Genomic DNA, 26,908 nt, shown 5'->3' with positions numbered 1-26,908 from the left:
CTTCATGGATAGATAAAGCTGGGTATCATCTGCGTAACAATGAAAATTTAAGCAATGCCGTCTAATAATACTGCCTAAGGGAAGCATGTATAAAGTGAATAAAATTGGTCCTAGCACAGAACCTTGTGGAACTCCATAATTAACCTTAGTCTGTGAAGAAGATTCCCCATTTACATGAACAAATTGTAATCTATTAGATAAATATGATTCAAACCACCGCAGCGCAGTGCCTTTAATACCTATGGCATGCTCTAATCTCTGTAATAAATTTTATGGTCAACAGTATCAAAAGCAGCACTGAGGTCTAACAGAACAAGCACAGAGATGAGTCCACTGTCTGAGGCCATAAGAAGATCATTTGTAACCTTCACTAATGCTGTTTCTGTACTAATATGGATCATGTTGGTGATATAAGATTGTGAATATTTTATTTGATTACTAGGATGTAAAGTTTTAATGGCACAGAAAAAGTGTTATGACTTCCAAAAAGGGGATTCTGCTTAGAGGGTCACCCCTTTGAGTTTTGGTCTGCTTGAGGTTTCTTCCTCAGAGGGAGTTTTTTCTTACCTCTGTTGCCTGTGTGCTTGCTGCCGGGGTTGGTAAGGATGGACCTTACGTGTGTGAAGCGCCTTTAGGCAACTTTGCTGTGATTTGATGCTGTATAAAATGAAAAAAAATTGAAATTGTAAGCAACAAGTTTACTTTAGGCTCTGTTACTGCCATGTTTTTGCAGCCTTTGTTTTTCAGGAATTTATTGCCTAATATTACTTTAATGAAAAGCGTATAAAAGTTGGGCATCAAAGTTGCCCGTCACTGGCCTCGGTGCGAGCGTGCGTGTGCGTGAGTTCTGCTCTGTTGTCCAATTTAGTAAATGCTTGGTTACACGAGATTAAACTCGACCACGCGCGCCGCAGGAACGCCACTGGGCGAGGTCCGGTGATGACACTCTTAAGCTCCGCCACGCTCACGCTCGTCTGCAGTTTTGTTAATGATTTTAATGGATGAGGCTCTCGTGTCTGTTTGGGGTTATCACTCGAAGGTGACCCCTTCTTTCCTGCAGGGAGGGAGAGGTGGGGAGGAGTGATAAAAGAGGGAGGAACAGTTTGAAAGTGGGAGAGCCAGGATGAAGTTAGAGCAGCTCCGAGGCGGAGAGGCCACAGCACAGAGAGGGACTGGAGAAAGTGAATAAGATCGAACCTGAGATAGCAGGTGTCGACTGTGTCTTTTGTGGTTGTTTGCGTTTGAGGATTTGTAGGTATTAGTGGCTTGTGGTGCCTGTTTTGGTTCACTGCTTGCCCACCTGATCCAGACATTAGTGTGTTCATGTTTTGTATTTGAGATCCATTAAAACCATGGAATTGGAACGTTTAGGTGGCTGCGGCGTTAAATCCGAGAGGGGCAACCTTCGCCTCTACAGGGTGGCGCTGGCCATGTGTGCGTGTCTCTGTGCTGTTCTGCTGCTTGCACTCATAGTGGGTGAGTACACATGCACACACATTCTTCCTAATCCTTCATTATAATTTGTAAGGAATTCTGTGGAAATGTACAGTGCATGGCGTGCCTCAGATTATGGTACAGGCAGACTGTAAATAATACACAAGTCCTCTGGTGGTGTGTGTGTGTATGTGTGTGGTGGTGGTGGTGGGGGTGATTTGTGTCAAACTATTTTCGGCTCATATAAAGTTTCATACACACCTAGTTTGTACATGCAGAGCTGCGTTCTCTCTGCACTGTAGGAGTTACTTTGAACTCTGGGAAAACAGGGAAGAATATTCTTGTAAACACCTTGTGTGGATGATTTCCAGTAGATTTCTTTTTCTTCTTGTCAGTGGACTGTCAAAGTTGTGAACAGATTTTTAATTAATTCTCTGATGTTAAAGATTCAGATGTGAATTCTATTTTTTCATTGCAACATCACACCCTGACTTGAATGCCTTTTCCATTTGTGGCCACTAGATGGCACTGTTTCATGGCCTATAACAGACTCGGGGTAAAATAAAGGCCACAGCACATAACATGTCTGCAGAAGAGCTGAAATCTTGCCATTTATCATTTCAGAGGGATAAAATGTGATTTTATGACTCAGCCACTAAAACAGCTGCACCAGTTTTGTATCTTGATGATGAAGCTACAAGGTGACAGCAATCACATAGTAAGTCCTATATAGGCCCTGAGGTCCGTCAGTGTCGGTACTTATGTCCAGATTCCGTAGTGTCAAGCGGATGAGAATCTACGACTCCCTCTATATAGTGTAGGATCATTTGTAATTTTGTGGGCTTTGCACGGTGGCTTAGTGGTTAGCACTGTTGCCTCACAGCGAGAAGGTCGTGGGTTCTTTGGGATGGTTATGAGTAATTTTTTCTCTAATAGTTAAAATTTTATTAGCAAAGAAAGTCATGAAGTCATTACTAGTTAAAGTTAAAGGAATACTCGGCTCAATAGAGCTCTGACTCTTTGTCAGCCTGGCTACAGTGCTGAAAAGAAACCTGGGGTTGTTCTTATTTTCTTCAATTAGTGATGAGTAGTAAGATGTCCTAGCTTTATGGAGGGCTTTTTTATAGAGCAACAGACTATTTTTCCAGGCTAAGTAAAGTTCTCCTAAATTAGTGAGACGCCATTTCCTCTCCAACTTACGGGTTATCTGCTTTAAGCTGCGAGTTTGTGAGTTCAGAGGAGCTACAGCATCCAAAGTTGTCTTCAATGAGGATGTAAAACTATTGATGAGATACTCTATCTCACTTACAGAGTTTAGGTAGCTACTCTGCACTGTGTTGGTATATGGCATTAGAGAACATAAAGAAGGAATCATATCCTTAAACCTAGTTACAGTGCTTTCTGAAGGACTTCTACTGTAATGAAACTTATTCCCCACTGTTGGGTAGTCCATCAGAGTAAATGTAAATTTTATTAAGAAATGATCAGACAGAAGGGGGTTTTCAGGGAATACTGTTAATTCTTCAATTTCCATACCATAAGTCAGAACAAGATCTAAGGTATGATTAAAGTGGTGGGTGGACTCATTTACATTTTGAGCGAAGCCAGTCGAGTCTAACAATAGATTAAATGCAGTGTTGAGACTGTCATTCTCAGCATCTGTGTGGATGTTAAAATCGCCCACTATAATTATCTTATCTGAGCTAAGCACTAAGTCAGACAAAAGGTCTGAAAATTCACAGAGAAACTCACAGTAACGACCAGGTGGACGATAGATAACAACAAATAAAACTGGTTTTTGGGACTTCCAATTTGGATGGACAAGACTAAGAGTCAAGCTTTCAAATGAATTAAAGCTCTTATTTCATGACAAATGAGTCTACGCTAATATGGGATGCCAATCACCAGTCCGATGCACGTTACTTCCCAAGCCAAAGCCATTACCCATATACAACTTGGTAGACTGAGGTGATGGAGATGAAGTGTTTTGTCCAAGGACACGGAGGTAGTGTTAGTTGGATTTGAATCCAGGTCTACATATTGACAGACCAGATCCTTATCCACGCAGCTACCTGCTGTACCCCACCCCCCAAACAAACATCAGCCTTCAGCAACAATGAAATCTGGATCACAATGATGAGAAGGCCAAATGCGTTCAACATGGTCCAAGTGTAAACTGATCTTTTCCATAAGGTTGTGTCGTCCTCTTCCCAGTTGTAGGTAGATGAAAAAACTATATTGTCAGATGTTTCTCCAACCTGGCCATCAGGGTATTGCAACAGTCTGATGTTGCAGCAGTCTTAAACTATTTTAAGTCTTAGATGATCTTAGTAAGGTTCTGGTCTCAGATGATGTCACCTTGTGATACTTTTTGGAAATTTGTACCCAAGTCAATGAAGCATTAGAACTTTCTTATTGCAATCAAAACTTTGTTTTGTGTGCATCTGTGGAAGAAATCAACTCCATCAATACAGAATAGTCAAGTACTTGAACTGTTTTTACCTCTGCCAACATAGGTTATGTGTTCTGTTTCTCTTTGTACAAGATATCTTGAAAATAATTCATAAATTTCAGATGTATTTTCTGAAGTGATTGTTAAATGTGGAGCCAGGTTTCAGTGGTTCTTGTCTTATGGAGTGGTTGTGAGAGCTGGATGTTTGTGGTCCCAGGTCTCTCAGAAGAATTCTTTGGTATGGTCAGAATGCAGAGACCCACTAAGAGGCAGTTATGTCCACTATGTCCATGCGACATGTTTTCTGGAGCACTATCCAGCACTCAGTGCAGACCCCAAAGACCAGATGAGGCCAAGGGCATGCCACACAACACCCAGCTCTGGACTGTTTGCCATTGTGAGACTGGATATTTTTCAGGAATTCCATCATTTTGAATTCCAAAACTGCAGAAATCTAGATACATCTTGGATGGACATAAAAACAAACAGAATGATTAAAAACTGTTTGCACAGAGACTTGTAGAAGTACTTAACATATTTCAACAAGTGTGTTTGGCTTCTGGAAGCCATTTCATTTTGAGGAAAAAGACATCTGGATCTTCCTCAAACACTCCTTGTATGACTCCTTAACGCTGTGAGATCACTCATAATCCTACTGGCAGATTGTCAGGCCTCATAGTTCCTTGAAATTTCCAAATGCGTTTGTTGCCTTACAGTAGAAAAACTCATTTATAACAATACCGTCAGTAACACCTAACTAATGGTAGGGATGACTGGATTCCTTCAAAATTACGGTGCCACCATTGACAAGTTATTGCACAACTTATGTCTTGAAATTCAAAATAGGAATTTAGTAGTAGCACATTATGATGATAAATGAAGCGTCCGTTTTCATGTGCAGTCCTGGACTTCCTCCTTGATTGTGAAGCCGTTCTTTGTGTGAATGAGGACATGTGTCCCAGGGTGGGGCTAGTAGCCAGGATTTTTGTGGGCTCCTTGTGAAGTGTAATTATGTATGTTCGTGCACATATGTGTATGTAGCATGTGCACCCACACACACATGCCATAATGGAAACCCTCATCTCCGAATGACCACGCAGAAGAATGTCGAGTGGTTTCTTTGCTTTGTTGCTTTTAATAAACTGTGTGTGCGTGTGTGCATGTGCTGGTTTGTCTACATGCATATTGTTTTTCTGCAAAACATGCACATACTGTGTTGTCTTCCTGTCAGTTTCATGTGTAATTTCATATATTAAAACACCAAAAATCTTTGTAGACTCTAAAATTCGGATGAAAACAATGTGATATTAAAACCTTTTAAATCCTCATGCACAAATGGAAATAGTAGAAAGACATAACAGAAATTTTGCACATTTAGAATTTGATGCAAGCATATTTTTTAAAAAGTTTAGTACAGCCGTATGCATGACAGACGTATTTTCCAGTGTATAAGTCACACCAGTTAAAAAATACTTCTTACAGAGGGGGAAAAAAAACCATATATACGGTAGTGTTCAGAATAATAGTAGTGCTATGTGACTAAAAAGATTATCCAGGTTTTTAGTGTATTTCTTATTGTTACATGGGAAACAAGGTACATGTAGATTCAGTATATTCTCACAAATCCAACAAGACCAAGCATTCATGATATGCACACTCAGGCTATGAAATTGGGCTATTAGTAAAAAAAAAAAAGTAGAAAAGGGGGTGTTCACAATAATAGTAGTGTGACATTCAGTCAGTGAGTTCGTCAGTTTTGTGGAACAAACAGGTGTGAATCAGGTGTCCCCTATGTAAGGATGAAGCCAGCACCTGTTGAACATGCTTTTCTCTTTGAAAGCCTGAGGAAAAGGGGACATTTAAGACATTGTTCAGAAGAAAAGCGTAGTTTGATTAAAAAGTTGATTGGAGAGGGGAAAACTTATATGCAGGTGCAAAAAAATATAGGCTGTTCATCTACAATGATCTCCAATGCTTTAAAATGGACAAAAAAAACCAGAGACGCGTGGAAGAAAATGGAAAACAACCATCAAAATGGATAGAAGAATAACCAGAATGGCAAAGGCTCACCCATTGATCAGCTCCAGGATGATCAGAGACAGTCTGGAGTTACCTGTAAGTGCTGTGACAGTTAGAAGATGCCTGTGTGAAGCTAATTTATGTGCAAGAATCCCCCGCAAAGTCCCTTTGTTAAATAAAAGATGTGCAGAAGAGGTTACAATTTGCCAGAGAACACATCAACTGGCCTAAAGAGAAATGGAGTAATATTTTGTGGACTGATGAGAGTAAAATTGTTCTTTTTGGGTCCAAGGGACAGTTTGTGAGACGACACCCAAACTCTGAATTCAAGCCACAGTTCACAGTGAAGACAGTGAAGCATGGTGGTGCAAGCATCATGATATGGGCATGTTTCTCCTACTATGGTGTTGGGCCTATATATTGCATAGCAGGTATCATGGATCAGTTTGGATATGTCAGAATACTTGAAGAGGTCATGTTGCCTTATGCTGAAGAGGACATGCCCTTGAAATGGGTGTTTCAACAAGACAATGACCCCAAGCACACTAGTAAATGAGCAAAATCTTGGTTCCAAACCAACAAAATTAATGCCTCGCAGATGTGAAGAAATCATGAAAAACTGTGGTTATACAACTAAATACTAGTTTAGTGATTCACAGGATTGCTAAAAAAGCAGTTTGAACATAATAGTTTTGAGTTTGTAGCGTCAACAGCACATGCTACTATTATTGTGAACACCCCCTTTTCTACTTTTTTTTTTTTTACTAATAGCCCAATTTCATAGCCTTAAGAGTGTGCATATCATGAATGCTTGGTCTTGTTGGGTTTGTGAGAATCTACTGAATCTACTGGTACCTTGTTTCCCATGTAAGAATAAGAAATATACTCAATACCTGGATTAATCTTTTTGGTCACATAGCCCTACTATTATTCTGAACACTACTGTAACTCACATCGGAGTATACGTTGCACCTTTTTCTCTGTTGTGAGCTCTGTATTTGAGGATTTTTGCGCATTGTTGTATTGTACCTTTTGATATTGCCATTTATGCTTTGGTTATTGGAGTTTGTTTTGTTTGTGTGCTTTGATTCCTGGGAAAGTCATATATAAATAGTAATAAAAATTACTATTGTTAATAACAAACTTGTGATTTTTCACTATATAAGTTGGGGTATAAGTTGAAGGACCACCAAAACTAGTACAAAAAAAAATGCAATTTAAACTCTGGAAAATATGGTGTTTTACATAATGCTACATTTAAATTACACTTTTTGAGTGTTTAGGTGTTGAAGACACCAGTGCCTCAAGTTTAGAAAGTGGAATGTTGCATAAAAAGCTACAAAAGTTTGGTTCAATGGCTTCTTCTCTGATCAGCAGTTTTGTTTTTGTTTTTTTGTATGAATGAATGAATGTATTTATTCAGCGCACACAGATGAACAATAAAGACAATTACAAGACAACGTACAGAGAACCCATGTAGCCAAAAGGGTGAAGGCAGAAGCAAGGCTTATAAATGCCCTCCCCTTATGCCATAAAAGATAAAGAATGTATACATATAGAAATATATATACTCATACCAACAATACAAAAAATGTGCATGATCACTAAAATTTCAAAACACAACCAAACAAGTAATAGTGCACAATGACAAAAATGGTAAATCTAATCCTTCAAACTGTAGCGGGTAAATATATTCTTTTTGTAAAGCCTTTAAAACCAACCAATGTACCAAGTATTTTAATATTATCAGGACAATTATTCCAGATATTAACACCCCTAACAGAAACACAATGACTTTTTACTGTCGTTTGGATCTTTAATTTCTCAAATAATAATGTTCCTCTCAAACTGTAGCAAGAGTCCCTCATTTTAAACAGATCCTGGACATGTAGAGGGAAAAGCTTATTTTTGACTTTATACATAATTTGTATTGAGATGTAATCAAGTCCAAGAATTTTAAAATTTGTAAAGAAGCAAATAACAGATTTGTTGGCTCATGATGTCGTTTATTACTGACAATTCCTATAGGCTTTTCTTTTGCAACAGAAAAATTGGTTTATTATTAGTGCTATATGTATTTCCCCAAACCTCAACACAATATGTCATATATGGAACAAGTAATGCATGATATAAAATGGTTAATGCATGTCGGGAGAGGAAGTCCTGGGCTTTATGCAGAATTGCCCTGGCTTTTGACATTTTAATGATGGTGTTGTTAATATGGGTTTTCCATGAATGCAAAATTTTGTATCTGTTACAATTTCAATTTCAGTATCATGTAATAATATATTTCTGCTTAAGTTCCTGGACTTACTCCCAAATATGATACACTTATTTTTACCAAAATGGAGCAATAATTTTTTTTAATCGAACCATTGTTTAAATTTCTGTAATTCATTATCCCATGATGTCCAGGAGTTGCCCCAAATGATCCCCACTACAACACACAGTCGTATCATCAGCAAATAAAATACAACTTGCGGACTTGGAAACCAAACATATATCATTAGTATACAAAAGAAACAACAACGGCCCAAGGACTGAACCCTGGTGCACCCCACAAGTAATCTTCAAGAACTCTGAATTTTGTCCACCAATTGGACACACTGAATACCAGTTGTGTAAGTAGATCGCTATCCAGTCATGTGCCAATCCCCTGATATCATACTTCTGTAATTTGTCCAATAGCAAGGTATGATCTATAGTACCAAATGCTTTCTGTAAATAAAAAACCCCATACACTATATTGCTTATTTTTAATCGCGTTGGAAATTTGTTCAACGAAAAATACAGCCAAAGAAGTATTGCGATTGTTTCTAAAACCATATTGCTGTTCGCTAAGGATATGATGTTTAGTTAAGAAATCATTTAACCTCATTACAAATACCTTTTCCAAAATTTTAGAAAATTGTGGTAAGAGGGAGATTGGCCTATAATTTGAAAAGACATGTTTGTCACCAGATTTGACCAGCTTTTTTCTGGTCATGGTGATAATGTGGTCTCTTATAGGTGGATTATGTCACATTTCTGTCCAACACCTTCAACTCCTTCACTCCCAGAAGTTCTAGTGGACCTTTTAGGTGAAAGTTCTTGGGTGTTAATTTGGGACTTCTTCCTCAGTAATGTGAAATCTGTATGATCCAAAGCTGCTTATATATTTTGAATACAGACTGCAGTTGTGCTCTGGCCGTGTTGGTCTATTAATTCATTCCTTCATTCATTTTCTGCTGTTTATCTGGATCCGCGTCACCATGTCAGCATGCACCCCCATCCTCGCCCAGTGTGTATCTCTTCCTGGGGGATCCCGAGGTATTGCCAACCAGCTTGGAAACATAATCGCTCTGGCTTGACCCTGGGTCTTCCCCGGGGTTTCCTCCCAGTTGTGACATGCCTGGAAGACCTTGCTAGGGAGACGACCAGGGAACATCCAGACCACCTCAACTGGCTCCTTTTCATGTGAAGAAGCAGCGGCTCTACTCAGTTTCTCCCGGATAGTTGCACTCCTCACCCTGTCCAGGAGTGTAAAACCTGAAAGCCAATGGAGGAATCTCATTTCCCACTTGTATTAGCAACCTTATTCTTTCACTCATTATCCAAAATTCATGACCATAGGTGAGGATATGAGCATAAATCGACTGGTAAATTGAGTCTCGCCTTCTGGCTCAGCAACATCTTCACTATGAAGGTACAGCATCCGTAAAACAACAGATGTTCCAATCAGTCTGTTGATCTCACGCTCCAACGTACTTCCACTCATGAACAAGATACACGAGATACTTAAACTCCTCCACCTAGGGCAGTAATTTTTTCCTTTCCTTTCTTGAAAACAAGAAGAAACGGGTTTTTCAGGTCAGTCCTGTTGTGTGGGCCGCTGAAGAGGAGGTACTGCTGGCCCACTACCACCAGAGGGGCGCCCTGCTTGGAGTGCGGCTCCAAGCACGAGAGGGCGCCAGACCCAGAGGAGGTGACAGCTGTCACTCATCACTCCAGCTGTCACTCATCTACACCACCATATAAGCCGGACTGCAACTCCACCTCCCCGCCGAGAAATCGACTACCAGTACTAAGGTAATTTTCTCTGCTGACTTATACGTTGAATAGTAATCTGAACTTCTGTTGCAGGCCGATTTTCCTGGTGCTTTCCTTGTCTGGAGGATTGGCGTTGGTGTGACAGTGACGGCTTCACCTCGCACCCCGTCCCAGATAAGTGGTTGATCAGGAGCTGCACGAGTGTGTGTGATTTGGAGGTGGAGGTGCTCCCTCCTAACGGTGTCTGGATTGTTAATTACTGAGTGTGTGGACTCACACTCACACATCATCTTTCTGTTTTCTGCCAGCAGTACCAGGGTCGACAGCCGAAGACAGAGGCCACCTGGGGACTCGGGACTTGGCGGCTCCGGTGTTCTTCAGACCGTTGGTGGTGGAAGCCGTGTGGGACGCGGCTTCTCTCTCGTCGGGCGTCTTCTATCTTCGAGCCTGCCCACACGTCACCTGGTGTTTATTGACTGTGAACATTAAGACACGTTTCGTTGTGTAATATCACAACATTAAATTGTTACCTTTTGGCTTACTTATTGTCCGTTCATTTGCGCCCCCTGTTGTGGGTCCGTGCTACGACACCTTCCCAACAGTCCTTAAATACAACCAAGGGTTCCTCAATGATCACAAATTATGCCAATTAGTCCTTTCAGTAATTCCATTAATTTCTGAAGGTCTGTGCTGTTTAAAGAAGTCGTCTTGTGAAGGGTAATAGATATGTTTGAGGAAAACATAAACATGAGAATACAGTGAGGAAAATAAGTATTTGAACACCCTGCAATTTTGCAAGTTCTCCCACTTAGAAATCATGGAGGGGTCTGAAATTTTCAACTTAGGTGCATGTCCACTGTGAGAGACATAATCTAAAAAAATAAATAAATCTGGAAATCACAGTGTATGATTTTTTAATAATTGTATGTTACTACTGCAAATAAGTATTTGAACACCTACCAACCAGCAAGAATTCTGACTCACACAGACCTGTTCATTTTTCTTAAAGAAGCCCCTTTATTCTGCACTCTTTACCTGTATTAATTGCACCTGTTTGAACTTGTTACCTGTATAAAAGACACCTGTTCACACACTCAATCAATCATACTCTAACCTGTCCTCCATAGCCAAGACCAAAGAGCTGTCTAAGGACTCCAGGGACAAAACTGTAGACCTGCACAAGGCTGGGATGGACTACAGGACAACAGGCAAGCAGCTTGGTAGAAGACAACAACTGTTATGATTATTTATTAGAAAGTGGAAGAAACACAAGATGACTGTCAATCTCCCTCGGTCTGGGATTCCATGCAAGATCGCACTTTGTGGGGTAAGGATGATTCTGAGAAAGCTCAGAACTACACAGGAGGACCTGGTCAATGACCTGAAGAGAGCTGGGACCACAGTCACAAAGATTACATTAGTAACACATGATGCTGTCATGGTTTATAATCCTGCAGGGCAGCAAGGTCCCCCTGCTCAAGCCAGCACATGTCCAGGCCCATTTGAAGTTCACCAGTGACTATCTGGATGATCCAGAGGAGGCCTGGGAGAAGGTCATGTGGTCAGATGAGACCAGAATAGAGCTTTTTGGAATCAGCTCCACTTACCATGTTTAGAGGATGAGAACAACCCCAAGAAAACCATCCCAACCATGAAGCATAGGGGTGGAAACATCATACTCTGGGGGTGCTCTTCTGAAAAGGGGACAGGTCGACTGCACTGTATTGAAGGGAGGATGGATGGGGTCATGTATTGCAAGATTTTGGCAAACAACCTCCTTCCCTCAGTAAGAGCACTGAAGACGGGTCATGGCTGGGTCTTCCAGCATGACAGTGACCCCAAACACACAGACAGGGCAACTAAGGAGGGGCTCTGTAAGAAGCATTTCAAGGTCCTGGAGTGGCCTGGCCAGTCTCCAGACCTGAACTCAATAGAAAATCTTTGGAGGGAGCTGAAACTCCAAACCTGAAAGATTTGGAGAAGATCTGCATGGAGGAATGGACCAAAATCCCTGCTGCAGTGTGTGCAAACCTGGTGAAAAACTACAGGAAACGTTTGACATCTGTAATTGCAAACAAAGGCTACTGTACCAAATATTAACATTGATTTTCACAGGTGTTCAAATACTTATTTGCAGCAGTAACATACAAATAAATTATTAAAAAAAAAAAATCATACATTGTGATTTCCGGATGTTTTAATTTTTTTATTTTTTATTTTTATTTTTTTAGATTTTGTGTCTCACAGTGGACATGCACCTAAGATGAAAATTTCAGACCCCTCCATGATTTCTAAGTGGGAGAACTTGCAAAATCGCAGGGTGTTCAAATACTTATTTTCCTCACTGTATATGTATGACTGATTGAGAACATATTGTATGAATATGGGAAGGATAATACCCAAGTGTGTGTGAGAGAGAAAGGGTACGCATGACAGAGGAAAATATATACATGTGCAAAGAGGAACAAATTCATATGAGAATGTGTAAGAGGGAGAACATAATACATGAGAAGGATAAGCTATGTGTGTGCAAACATGAATGGGTGAGATGGGTATATGTACTACATGACAGGAAGAAAAGCTGTACTTAAGTGAGAGAAAAATGTGTTAAAAAATGTCTGAGAGAGGAGAAATGTAAGAAAGAATATTTATGAATGTGAGGAAAACATGAAAAACAGAATAAACTGAGTATGAGATCAATATGTATGCGAGATAATGACATAGGTAGAATTGTTGTATTTGAGAGATGTTGTACATGCGTTGTGATTTATAGCCCTCAAGATCCCACATGTTCCTGCCCAATATCTCAGTCATGAACGGAGCAACAGGCCGCAGACGTTTGAAGCGGTTTCTCTACGTTTCATCAGTGAGAGTGGACGGAACTTCCAACAATCCTCAAGCTGCTCGACCTGGACATTGAGATCAGTCGCCTCAGAAGTGGGATGTTTCCGTGCGGCTCTGTTACGCTCCACTCATCCGTTCACAATGTGGATTTGATGTCTAAATCTGTCTGCTCCCTTCACAGGCCGACACAGGCTGTTGGTCCTGACGGCCGCTGCAGTGGTTTCTGTGTTCTGAGAGGTTCAAGTCAGCTTTAAACCAGACTCCCGTTCACAGGAAATGAGTGGGTGATGCTGCGGTGGTGGCAGGGGCTTGGCCGCCACACTGGAATGGTTTCATGAACGTAAATGGGAATTCTTTGAAGTGTCCATTCAGTCACCTGTGTCCCACCACTTAAGGGCCAAGTCACCCTGGCATCAGGCTTCTCCGGTAATCACAGCCAGAAGCCTGTAACTTCTTCTGGGTTGTCTGGGTGTCTTGATGGCGTTCCTTGCTCTTCTTCTTCTTGCACAGTCAGTTTTTGAGAACTGTCTACTCCATGCAGATTTACCATAGAGTGCCATACTGTTTGTATTTCTTCATAAGTGATGTAAATAAAGTCCAAGACATATTCAGTGGCAGCTTTACCATCAGAGAGCCTCGTCCACAATGACCACAAAACACTCCAAGCTGTCATTAATGTTAAAGGGGGCAACATACTGTATTAAGAACTGGGGGATGTAAACTTTTGATGAGGGTCATTTGGTTAGATTCTGTTGTCATAATTTAAAAAGAGTAAACACAGTTGTTTGATAATAAATGGCTTCAGCCAACCACAAACCATGAGTGAAAAGAAAAGTTTTTATATTATCATTCATAGTCTGAAAAATGGCCAAAAAAACCCAAAAATTCTGCCACGTTATGTAAACGTTTGAGCACAATTGTGCACACATTAAATCTGACACCATCAAGAGCAGCATGGGGGCACCACAGGGGACGGTCCTGTCTCCCTTCCTGTTCACACTCTACACCTCAGCCTTCAGGTTCTGGTCACATTCCTGCCACCTGCAGAAGTTTTCAGCTGGCTCTGCCATTGTGGGCTGCATCAGCAGTGACCAGGAGACTGAGGACAGAAGTGGTGTGGACTCATGCAGCTCAATGTATCTAAGACGATGGAGCTGATGGTGGACTTCAGAAGACGAAAGATCCATCCGAACCCACTTAGCATCAATGGAACGAAGGTGGACATTGTGGACAACTACGCGTACCTGGGTGTCCACATGGATAACAAACTGGACTGGACTGGACTGTGTAGTCAGTACCTTGTATGGCAGCATCCTCACATCGGGGGTGAATGTGAGGCATTATTTGTAAAGTGCTTTGAGCGTCTGATGCAGATGGAAAAGCGCTATATAAATGCAGTCCATTTACTGGACGGTGTAAACAGATGCTGTGTATAAGAAAGGTCAGAGCCAACTGTACTTCCTCAGGAGACTCAGATCTTTCAATGTCTGCAGAAATAAGATGTAGATGTTTTATCACTGTGGTTCCCAGTGTCCCCTTCTACAATATAGTGCTGGAGCTAAAGGCAGCTGACACAAACACACTCAACAAGCTCATCAGGAGAGCTGGCTCGGTCCTGGGGGTTGAGCTGGAGTCTGGTGGAGATGTCAGAGAGGAGGATGTTGAGGAAACTGCTCAGCATCCTGGACAACACCTCCCACCCCCTGCATGCCACACTGACGTCCTGTCAGAGCACCTTCAGCCATAGACTGAGACCACTGAGGTGCACCACAGAACACCACAGGAGGTCTTTCCTACCTGTGGCAATCAGACTGTATAACTCCTCCCCCTTCTGCAAGATGAATACATAGCGAACAGAGTTAGTTACTCGTGCAATATTGTCGAACATCTTGTGCAAATGTCTTCCATTCATTTTGCATAAATTTGTTGTATTTATTGGAACAACACCAACAAAAAAACATTGTTTACTGTTTCAGTACTCTGGCAAAATAATTTCCTTCATGATAAATAAAGTTGATCCTATCTTAAACAATGTCTGTGCAAAATTTGGTGCATTTACAATAAAACGCACAATTGTTTCACGTATCTGCCACACTGCTCCGGTTCCTGATGCAGCTCCCATGAGGTTTAGCCTACGCGAGACACGTTTGGACTTGGTTGAGTAAATCAGTCTTGGATTACGATATTACGATCAACAGTGACAATGTTTTCTCTTGTGAGCGTCCCAGGAAAGGTGGAGGTGTAGCTATTTATATAAAAAACAAGTTTAATGTGACTCTCCTCTGTATCTGTTAGCAGACTGAATTTCTGGCATTGAAACTTGAATTCCAGCAGAGACAGTCCCTCACAGTTATGGGCTGTTAAAGGCCCCCTTCAGCCTACTGCGAGGCTCTAAGTTCTTTAAACAATTGTATTTACCAGGCTCACCAGGCAAAAAAACCCTGGTGAGCTCGTGCAAGTGAGGGACCTAAACCTTGATTGGTTGTCTTCAGCCTCAGACAGTCTAAAATCTGTCTGTGACTCACTGAATTGAAATCAGTTAATAGACAGTCCAACTTGGCCCAATATCAAACATTCGTCTAGATCTAACATGCTCCATTGTGTAAATTCATTATTAAGGGGTAGAATAATCCTTGGTTTTCCACAGAAATTGAAAACCTTTTAAAAGAAAGGGACCATGCCTGGTCCAAGGCACAAAAAACCAAAACAGGCTGATTGGATAACGTTTTGTCAGCTCCACAACAAACGCACCTTCTGAATTAAGAAGGCTGTGTCTGAATTTTATTTATCTAAAATCACAGAAAATTTAAATATCCCAAAAAGTTCTGGAAGGTTGTGAGATCTGCTTCTGGTACTCTGAATTGCAAAGGATCTTGGTCAAAGATTCTACAAATCTGACTGATAAATGTGCCATGTTAAATTATATTTTCACAAACATTTCATTAAAGCAGGGCATTTGTTTGATTCCCTCAACATTTATCTTTCCATTTCAGTTTAAACCTGTGTGTTTCTGGGGTCTGTAGGGTGCTGAAGATGCTGGATTCCAAAAAAAAAAAAAAAAAAAAACAGCTGGTCCTGATGCTTTAGGTCCATTTTTTTTTTCTAAAGTTGGTTGCAGATCTGATTGCTGAGGCTCTCACTACTATTTTTAATTTGAGCCTAAGCATGAACAAACTCCCCAAAGTCTGGAAATTTGCTTTTGTCCTCCCACTGCTAAAAGGAGGCGAACCTTCAAATGTGAATAATTACAGACCTATTTCAAAATTATGCATTTTGGCAAAAGTATTTGAAAACTTGGTCTGTGATTAATTGAAGGACTTCCGAGTATCAAACAATATTTTAAACCCTTTTCAGTCTGGTTTTACGAAGCAACATAGCACTAAAACTGCTATCCTAAAAGTTTCAAATGATGTGTTTGAGGCACTGAATTCTAAAATGTTTCCTTGATCTTTCAAAGGCATTTGATACTGTAGATCACAGTCTCTTTTTAGAAACTCTTTACAAATATGGTGTCTCCACACATGCTGTCTCTTGGATTGCAGACTATTTGACAAGTAGGACTCAGTGTGTCCAAATGGCTGGTGTTAACTCTGCCTTCCTTGAGGTAACAAAAGGTGTTCCTCAAGGGTTAGTTTTAGGATCTATTTTGTTCACAATTTGTACTACTGACCTGAGTGCAAACCTATCAAATGCCTTCTATCATCTCTATGCTGATGACACTGTAATCTATTGTTCAAACTCAGTGACACAGGCATTTGAATTTTTACAGTCTGCTTTAATGTAGTGCAGTGCCGTCTGGAGAAATTCAAACTAGTCTTGAATGCAGAAAAAACTAAAATAATTTTTTTTGTCAAAATCATCTGCTTCCTTGGAGAATATAACATCAATTACAACTGCTCGAGGTAATATTCTCGAGCTAGTCAGCAGTTACAAGTATTTGGGATTAACTATTGACAAAGAGTTTCCTTTCAAAGTTCATCTGAAACACGCCCACTCACTCATCTTCAACCACTTAGTCCAGTTAAGGGTCACGGGGGGCTGGAGCCTATCCCAGCAGTCATAGAGCGAGAGGCAGGGTACACCCTGGACAGGAAGCCAGTCTGTCGCAGAGCCACATATAGACAAACAGTCACACCCGCACGCACACCTATGGACAACTTAAAGGTCCACCTAATCTGTGCGTCTTTGGATGTAGGAGGAAGCCGGAGCACCCGGAGAGAGAACCCACGCAAACACGAGGAGCACACGCAAACTCCACACAGAAAGGCCAGGTGGGACTCGTACCCATGACCTTCTTGCTGTGAGGAAACAGTGCTAACCACTAAGCCACCGTGCTGCCCATCTTAAACACTTTATCTCCAAATTAAGGGTGAAGCTCGGCTTCCTTTATAGAAATAAGTCATTTTTCCTTAAGAGCTCAGAACCTCTTGATAACTCAATCAATCAATTTTGCAATTGTGGGCTGCATCAGCAGTGACCAGGAGACTGAGGACTGCTACCTTCTTGCTTGCACTGGATTAAGGTGACGTCGTGTGTATCTATGTGCTTAAACCAGCTGTTACAGTCCTTGACTTCACTGTGTCATTGTGCTTTGAGATTCATCACTGGTTGTCGCCGCTGCACCCACCACTGTGAGTTGTATGCCAAAGCTGGCATGCCCTCTTTGAATGTTATGCAACATACACATTGGATGACTCTGGTTTACAAGACTCCTATTGACTGGTTCCGACTTATTTATCCAGTTTATTTCAGAGATCTGAAAGCCGTTATGCTCTGCGCTTGAATGATGTGGGGTTTTTTTGTACCTCATGTTCACACTGAAACAGGAAAGAAAGCTTTAAATTTTTCTGCTCCCTCTGATTGGAACGTTCTCCAATCTGAATTGAAACTGTCTGGGTTGACTTCTTTGAACACCTTCTGCTGTATTTTAAAGATCGCGAACGGAATTCTTTTGCACAATGCCGGTGTTTCTGAATTCAAATTTGTTTTAGACTATACATCGTTAAAATTTACTATGACCATGATGACTGTTTTTTTTTTTTTTTTTTTTAATAATGTTTTCATGTTGATGTTAACTTGTCCATTATGACGTGCTGCTCCCCTTCTTGGCCAGGTCACCCTTGTAAAAGAGGTTTTCAATCTCAATGGGCTTCCATCTGATTAAGTAAAGGTTATTATTATTATGGAGAGTTTCAACCCAAAATAGATAAGAAGTTGCACTTAGAGTGTGCAGTACCCCCACCTTGCATGTTTCACACAAATTCATACAAATTAGTTATTTGTGATTCAGTGTGGTTGTGAGACTTGGATGCTATACAGTGACCTATGACGACGACTGGATGTCTTTGGTACTAGGTCTCCAGGGATCCTTGGGTACCACTGGAATGGCTTTGTATCAAACAAACTGTAATTTAGGGAGGCTAAGATGAGTACACTTGCTTTGTGAGGGTGCGTCAGCTTTGACATTTTGGCCATGTGGCACGACTCTCTATGCATGACTTGGGTGCTTGAGTGTTGAGGACCTAGTCGCTGAGGAAAGTCAAGGGGACACCCGCATTTCATGTAGCTGCAGCAGATAGATGGTTATTTTAAGAGATGTGGAGATGGACCAGTTGTCTGTCTGGGTGGATTGCGCTTCGGCGGTGTCGTGGATGCAGTGAAGTGAGATACCGGCACATGATCCCAGACTTTACTTACCTCAGTGATCCCAGAATGTATGGTTCTACATGATGTTGACATTTGATCAGTTCTGTACAAAATTGGATCACATTGTCCTTGATGAACAAATACTGACTTTTATTTGATTTTGACGTTTGTTTGTTTTTTTTCCCCTCAAAATTGAATGACTTTGTCCTTGGCTAACTCTTAAGCATTCTGAGTTTGGTTCAAATGGAATCAAAAGTCTATCAGTTATTTTGTTCACAGGACAAAGAACAGAATCAAAAACAAATGCCCCTGTGTGCTACCACGTACAGGCGCAATAACGTTTATCACCAATTGGAACCCCTGATAGGTGATTTGGCTGATGATCCAGTGTCATGCATGAATCCATGCTTTATTCACTGCTGTACAGCTTCATCCATGGCATTGATCCCACGGTGGAAACCGATTGTGGGATTTGTGTGTGTGTGTGTGTGTGTGTGTGTGTGTGTGTGTGTGTGTGTGTGTGTGTGTGTGTGTACGTTTATATATAATATACACCACACTTGGTTAGTTAACTCTGGCTCTTGATTGGCTGAGCACCCTTGAATGAGTTATTCAGCTGTGGCTGGAGCAGGAACACTTGGAAAACATGCAGGCCAGATGTTCTCCATAGGGCTTTGGCCAGATTCTTAAAAGTATAGCAAAATGTGCTAGGTTATATAAGCATATATTGCTACTTAATATTGAAGTATGATATCCATCCCAGGGTGGTAGCTACAGCCAGGAAGGGGTCAATGAAGGATTGCAGTCTGATCATATGGTTTTCAAAAAGGGATAGTTTGAACTACCTATGAATAAATGTTATAGAGTTATGGGGTAAAAACAGCTAAAATGGTGACCATACTAGCTACCGTACCTTTTTCAAGTCCCTATAGATAGGTGACCAAAATGCCATATCAAACATTTTGCCACCCTAGGTGGTAGTGACCAAATTATCTGGCCCATTGGCTATCAGGATCAGGGTTGGAGACAACTGAGGTAACTATCTAAAATGTCTGTTTTTTTGTTGGGACTCTACTGTAGACCTCCTGCTTGCAATGCTTTCTGTGCAAGTCTGTTGTTCATAAATCTATCATTTCATTAGTAGGTCTGCCGGTGTGTATCGATGCCGTGTGTCACCACATCCACCACACATGGTCCCTATACCTGGTCCTGGATAGAAACCACCCATGTAGACAACTTCTGGAAAGTAAGCATCTATCTGCTGCAGTTAGATGAAATATGGGAGTTCCCTGGCCTTTTCTAGTGGGTGGGGTTGATACTGAGACACCTGCGTGCTGGATCATGCCCAAAGAAATGTGCCACATGGTCAAAATGTTGTAGATCATGTCACCTCGCAATGCAAATGATACTCTTCATCTGAGTCTCCCTCAGTCGGTGGTACCCAAGGACCCTCCAAAGATACCAAAGTCACCTAGTGTTTGCCTTAGGTCACTGGTTACCAAAAAGGAAAAGAAAAGCAAACATGATTGAACTGTTCTGACTGAACCTTCTGCAACTGTTCAAGATTGTTGTTGACTGGAACCTATCCAGTTTTGGTCAGTCAGCTATATTAATGAATGTTGTTGCCTGTGTGAGTTGCTGTTGTGTAATTAACCTCCAACCCCTCCCAGGGCACTGCTCTGTGGTCTTCAGTACACAGCTATTTGAGTACAGCTTTGACAAAGCAAAGGACATACCTCCAACTGGTACAAAACAATACAGCTGTATGTCAGGTTACATTCCAGTTGTCAACCTTCATTGTCAGCTCTCTTCTTCATCCTCAGTCTCTCAAAGAAATGCTCAAGAGGAGTTCTGTCTGACCACAGAATGCATTGAAGCAGGTGAGCAGTGGGTGCAAACCAGAGCCTTTCCATTCAATAGCTTTATTGATATTACAGGAGCATTCACTTTTGTATATATATATAAAGTGAGCATGATGAGATACATGAGTTGTAGCTGTCGAGGCATCTAGCACTTCCCGTTAATTTGGACTCACTGACCTGCGTGTTTCATTTTTCTATCTTTTCCACCTCCTGCAGCGGGATCCATTATTGCTAAAATGGACTACTCGGTTAATCCCTGTGAAGACTTCTATAGTTTCTCCTGTGGGGGTTGGCTGAAGGATAACCCGATCCCCGAGGATTCTTCTTATTACGGCGTCTACCCCTGGCTGAGACAGGAGGTTGACATTCAACTTAAAGGTGGGTGCACACCCACAGACAGTTTCTTTGGCATTTAAAATACATGTTTAATATTGACATTGACATATCCAATTATCATAGATAATTGGCAAAGCTTCTGGGGAAAACCTGGTCTTGTTAGGAGAGACGGCATCCATCCCACTTTGGATGGAGCAGCTCTCATTTCTAGAAATCTGGCCAATTTTCTTAAATCCTCCAAACCGTGACTATCCAGGGTTGGGACCAGGAAGCAGAGTTGTAGTCTTACACACCTCTCTGCAGCTTCTCTCCCCCTGCCATCCCCTCATTACCCCATCCCCGTAGAGACGGTGCCTGCTCCCAGACCACCAATAACCAGCAAAAATCTATTTAAGCATAAAAATTCAAAAAGAAAAAATAATATAGCACCTTCAACTGCACCACAGACTAAAACAGTTAAATGTGGTCTATTAAACATTAGGTCTCTCTCTTCTAAGTCCCTGTTAGTAAATGATATAATAATTGATCAACATATTGATTTATTCTGCCTAACAGAAACCTGGTTACAGCAGGATGAATATGTTAGTTTAAATGAGTCAACACCCCCAAGTCACACTAACTGCCAGAATGCTCGTAGCACGGGCCGAGGCGGAGGATTAGCAGCAATCTTCCATTCCAGCTTATTAATTAATCAAAAACCCAGACAGAGCTTTAATTCATTTGAAAGCTTGACTCTTAGTCTTGTCCATCCAAATTGGAAGTCCCAAAAACCAGTTTTATTTGTTATTATCTATCGTCCACCTGGTCGTTACTGTGAGTTTCTCTGTGAATTTTCAGACCTTTTGTCTGACTTAGTGCTTAGCTCAGATAAGATAATTATAGTGGGCGATTTTAACATCCACACAGATGCTGAGAATGACAGCCTCAACACTGCATTTAATCTATTATTAGACTCAATTGGTTTTGTTCAAAATGTAAATGAGTCCACCCACCACTTTAATCATATCTTAGATCTTGTTCTGACTTATGGTATGGAAATTGAAGACTTAACAGTATTCCCTGAAAACTCCCTTCTGTCTGATCATTTCTTAATAACATTTACATTTACTCTGATGGACTACCCAGCAGTGGGGAATAAGTTTCATTACACTAGAAGTCTTTCAGAAAGCACTGTAACTAGGTTTAAGGATATGATTCCTTCTTTATGTTCTCTAATGCCATATACCAACACAGTGCAGAGTAGCTACCTAAACTCTGTAAGTGAGATAGAGTATCTTGTCAATAGTTTAACATCCTCATTGAAGACAACCTTGGATGCTGTAGCTCCTCTGAAAAAGAGAGCTTTAAATCAGAAGTGCCTGACTCCGTGGTATAACTCACAAACTCGCAGCTTAAAGCAGATAACCAGTAAGTTGGAGAGGAAATGGCGTCTCACTGATTTAGAATATCTTCACTTAGCCTGGAAAAAGAGTCTGTTGCTCTATAAAAAAGCCCTCCGTAAAGCTAGGACATCTTACTACTCATCACTAATTGAAGAAAATAAGAACAACCCCAAGTTTCTTTTCAGCACTGTAGCCAGGCTGACAAAGAGTCAGAGCTCTGTTGAGCCGAGTATTCCTTTAACTTTAACTAGTAATGACTTCATGACTTTCTTTGCTAATAAAATTTTAACTATTAGAGAAAAAATAACCATCCCAAAGATGTATCGTTATCTTTGGCTGCTTTCAGTGATGCCGGTATTTGGTTAGACTCTTTCTCTCCGATTGTTCTGTCTGAGTTATTTTCATTAGTTACTTCATCCAAACCATCAACGTGTCTATTAGACCCCATTCCTACCAGGCTGCTCAAGGAAGCCCTACCATTATTTAATGCTTCGATCTTAAATATGATCAGTCTATCTTTATTAGTTGGCTATGTACCACAGGCTTTTAAAGTGGCAGTAATTAAACCATTACTTAAAAAGCCATCACTTGACCCAGCTATCTTAGCTAATTATAGGCCAATCTCCAACCTTCCTTTTCTCTCAAAAATTCTTGAAAGGGTAGTTGTAAAACAGCTAACTGATCATCTGCAGAGGAATGGTCTATTTGAAGAGTTTCAGTCAGGTTTTAGAATTCATCATAGTACAGAAACAGCATTAGTGAAGGTTACAAATGATCTTCTTATGGCCTCAGACAGTGGACTCATCTCTGTGCTTGTTCTGTTAGACCTCAGTGCTGCTTTTGATACTGTTGACCATAAAATTTTATTACAGAGATTAGAGCATGCCATAGGTATTAAAGGCACTGCGCTGCAGTGGTTTGAATCATATTTATCTAATAGATTACAATTTGTTCATGTAAATGGGGAATCTTCTTCACAGACTAAGGTTAATTATGGAGTTCCACAAGGTTCTGTGCTAGGACCAATTTTATTCACTTTATACATGCTTCCCTTAGGCAGTATTATTAGATGGCATTGCTTAAATTTTCATTGTTACGCAGATGATACCCAGCTTTATCTATCCATGAAGCCAGAGGACACACACCAATTAGCTAAACTGCAGGATTGTCTTACAGACATAAAGACATGGATGACCTCTAATTTCCTGCTTTTAAACTCAGATCAAACTGAAGTTATTGTACTTGGCCCCACAAATCTTAGAAACATGGTGTCTAACCAGATCCTTACTCTGGATGGCATTACCCTGACCTCTAGTAATACTGTGAGAAATCTTGGAGTCATTTTTGATCAGGATATGTCATTCAATGCGCATATTAAACAAATATGTAGGACTGCTTTTTTGCATTTACGCAATATCTCTAAAATTAGAAAGGTCTTGTCTCAGAGTGATGCTGAAAAACTAATTCATGCATTTATTTCCTCTAGGCTGGACTATTGTAATTCATTATTATCAGGTTGTCCTAAAAGTTCCCTGAAAAGCCTTCAGTTAATTCAAAATGCTGCAGCTAAAGTACTAGCGGGGACTAGAAGGAGAGAGCATATCTCACCCATATTGGCCTCTCTTCATTGGCTTCCTGTTAATTCTAGAATAGATTTTAAAATTCTTCTTCTTACTTATAAGGTTTTGAATAATCAGGTCCCATCTTATCTTAGGGACCTCATAGTACCATATCACCCCAATAGAGCGCTTCGCTGTCAGACTGCAGGCTTACTTGTAGTTCCTAGGGTTTGTAAGAGTAGAATGGGAGGCAGAGCCTTCAGCTTTCAGGCTCCTCTCCTGTGGAACCAGCTCCCAATTCAGATCAGGGAGACAGACACCCTCTCTACTTTTAAGATTAGGCTTAAAACTTTCCTTTTTGCTAAAGCTTATAGTTAGGGCTGGATCAGGTGACCCTGAACCATCCCTTAGTTATGCTGCTATAGACTTAGACTGCTGGGGGGTTCCCATGATGCACTGAGTGTTTTCTTTCTCTTTCTCTACTGGTGGTTGGCTCTCACTGCGGTATTGTATCACTTCCTGTTCCGGAGCACAGCGGTGTTTTTCTGTATCTGTTAGCTGTTTAATCTGCGCAGTTAGATTGATCTAGTTACCTAGATAACGATTTGTTTCACAGTGTTATCTTCACGTGCCTTAACTAAAGCACTCCCTCTGCTGAATCACCGCTAAATTATTTACACGTTATTCACTTTGCGTGTTTTTAGGAATCCGCTAGCTTAGCGCAGCTACTAGCTCTTAGCCGGTTTAGCATGGCAGCTTCTCCTGTCTCTCCCGCACTTTTCTGCTCTGGGTGTGAAATGTTTAGTTATTCCTCTGCCTCCTTTAGCAGTAATGGTACTTGTAGTAAGTGTAGCTTATTCGTAGCTTTGGAGGCCAGGCTGGGCGAATTGGAGACTCGGCTCTGCACCGTGGAAAATTCTACAGCTAACCAGGCCCCTGTAGTCGGTGTGGACCAAGGTAGCTTAGCCGCCGTCAGTTTCCCTCTGGCAATCCCGAGCAGCCGGGAAAGCAGGCCGACTGGGTGACTGTGAGGAGGAAGTGTAGTGTTGTGTGTTGGGGGGTGTGGCTGGATATTTTGGTGTTCTTTTCTTTTCTTTGCTCTCCAGGTGGCATGAGAACTGATTTGTCTATGGAGAAGGTGCTGGCTGAAGAATCCTTCACCCTCATCAACATCATGTGCAGCACCTGTGAATGGTGCTCACATGCAACCTTAAAGACTTTCAGCTGAAGCAGATAATTGGATGGCGTTCTGCATTTAAGTCATGTGTGATTCAAGCAGAACTGCCGGGAACTCGACCTTGTGATGTTCGTTTGTGAGGCGCTGAGGACCGCGCCTGGGTTTGACACATCGAGCCCGTAAAGCAAGGAAGGGTGAGGGACACATGCTGTCAGCACACATCAAAGGTGATTAAGTGTTTGACTAATTGTTGATAGTAACTTGGTATTTTGTTACGCAGTATACTTGAATTGTGATGAGGATTGTGCAGCTCGCTTCTCACTGCTGTGGCATGCGGACAAGTGGTCCTCCACCTGTTGTGAGAGCTGCTTATTTGCATAAAGCTTAAAATACAGACCTGTATGTGTTGCTGATAGTGTGTGTCTTTTGAAGGATATTAGTTGTAACTGCTAACTTACCTCACCTCTTCTATGCTTCGCAGAGAGTCGGTTGGTTTGTCGTGTCCACCTGGGGGGTGTTTGGCGGTGGTAGTGGGTCCAGGAGCGCCGGGCTTCGATCCTTTTGGGCGCTGGAGAGCGTGCCAGCCTTCACTCCACCAGAAGGACGCTATTTTGTTTTTTTTACACTTTTTATGCACCAGTGGGTGAATAAATATATTGTTTTTGGAACCGCTTTTCTGGTTATTTGTAGCGCTGGGTTCCGTCTGACGCAGGTCCGCTCCTCAACCCGCGGCGACACATAACAGTAGTTCCCGGCCATTCCATAATGGACCCAGCGGCAGAGGCGGTTCCTTTTGCCGAAAAAGTTCTAGAACACTTGGAGAAAATATGGGAGCAATTACAGCTTCTCGCAAACCAAATTAAACAAACAGACGCCCATGTTACGGAGCTTGCAGCGCAAGCCGTTCTGCTTCCTGCTGCTCCAGCTGCGGCACCATCGATACTGGTGCAGATAACTCCGTCTCCCAGTGATTCGGCGTCCGAACTGATTGTTTGTCGACCGGAGCCTTGTGCGGGAGACGTTGAAGCCTGTGCTTCATTTTTGATGCAATGTTCTCTGGTTTCTGCTCAGTCAGGTTGGAACGCCGCAGCTTTACGAGGAATGTTTGTAGATGGGTTAAATAAGTCATTAAAAGACGAGCCGGCAGTCCGTGACGAGCCAAACGATTTAGATGAGCTAATATCGTTGGTGATTCATCTAGATGATCGGATGAAGGAGCGTGGACGCGAGAGAGGACGCCCATCAGAGCGGGTTTTTTCGTCTCAGGGCTTTCCCCGACACAGATCTGGGCCGCCTCTTCTTCGCCCCACTGAGGCTCCTCCGACGGGACCACTGGCTCCTCCTGTTGACGAGCCCATGCAGCTCGGACCAGCAGAGATTACTGTATTGCCCCGACATAGAAACGTCAAGAAAAATAATGGTGACGTATCTCCAGGTGTTCTGGGACAGGCAAAATAACACACATAAAAAAAAAAATTAAAAAAAAAAATCTAGTACGGGTTAATGTTTTGTTTCTTTAAATAGGGGTTATAATTTGTTGGGGAGTCAGAGGCGTGTCTGTGGAGTGAATTTAGGCGGTTAGAAGCCCGTCTGGACTCACGTAATTGTTAATTTTTATGTGTTTTTAGGTATTTTCTGTTTGGGTTGTTGGGTCGTTTTATTTTGTTGTTTTTTATTTCCCTACATCCCTAACCCCAACCTCACTTGCCCCAAGACCGTTGTCTTGTGGGGTTGTGGGTGGTGCAGGTTGGTCACGCTGAGCATTCTCAGAAGACCTCTGCACCTAGGGGGGGGGGGGATGTCAGGGGCGTTTTCTTGGTTTGGTTAGGGCCCGGTTCCACTCCAGCCTCGGTGAGCCTTTGTACCGTTCGTCATTGGTGTTTGCCGGGGTGTGGTGCAGCGGAGACATACCTCAGTCGGAGGGGTGGGCCGATCTGTTGCCGTTCGCCATTTCGGTAGTTCCACCCCTCCCGAGAGGCTGGGGTATGGTCGAGTTGGGGCACCGGACGTATTTCCGGTTCTCCGCTGCGCCTTGGGGTTGGGGCTGGGTTAGTTTTTCCTGTTCCCTTCCCCGGTTTAATGTTTTGAGCCGTTCGCCAAAATTGAGCCGCCGAGGGGCTCTGGGAGGGACCTGGGGTCTTTCGGGGTGCCGGGGAGGGTAACAGGGT

General features: G+C 41.8%; 1 protein-coding gene across 2 annotated transcripts in view; it reads left to right on the top strand.

The window, feature by feature from the left end:
- Window positions 1–1,139: 1,139 nt before the first annotated feature.
- Window positions 1,140–26,908, top strand: part of phex (phosphate regulating endopeptidase homolog, X-linked) — a 66,128-nt gene continuing 40,359 nt past the window's right edge. The window contains exons 1-4 of one of the 2 annotated variants that reach the window (XM_034165963.1): window positions 1,140–1,209; window positions 1,372–1,476; window positions 20,248–20,304; window positions 20,503–20,664. In XM_034165963.1, coding sequence (XP_034021854.1) covers window positions 1,431–1,476; window positions 20,248–20,304; window positions 20,503–20,664 — 265 coding nt within the window. In that variant the 5' untranslated portion in view covers window positions 1,140–1,209; window positions 1,372–1,430. The other variant, XM_034165960.1, reaches the window with a different exon arrangement.

The sequence above is a fragment of the Thalassophryne amazonica genome, chromosome 1, assembly GCF_902500255.1.
Source record: "Thalassophryne amazonica chromosome 1, fThaAma1.1, whole genome shotgun sequence".
Taxonomy (NCBI): Eukaryota; Metazoa; Chordata; class Actinopteri; order Batrachoidiformes; family Batrachoididae; genus Thalassophryne; species Thalassophryne amazonica.
The sequence above is the reverse complement of the archived record's forward strand: the minus strand, read 5'-3'. Positions and strand labels throughout refer to the sequence as shown.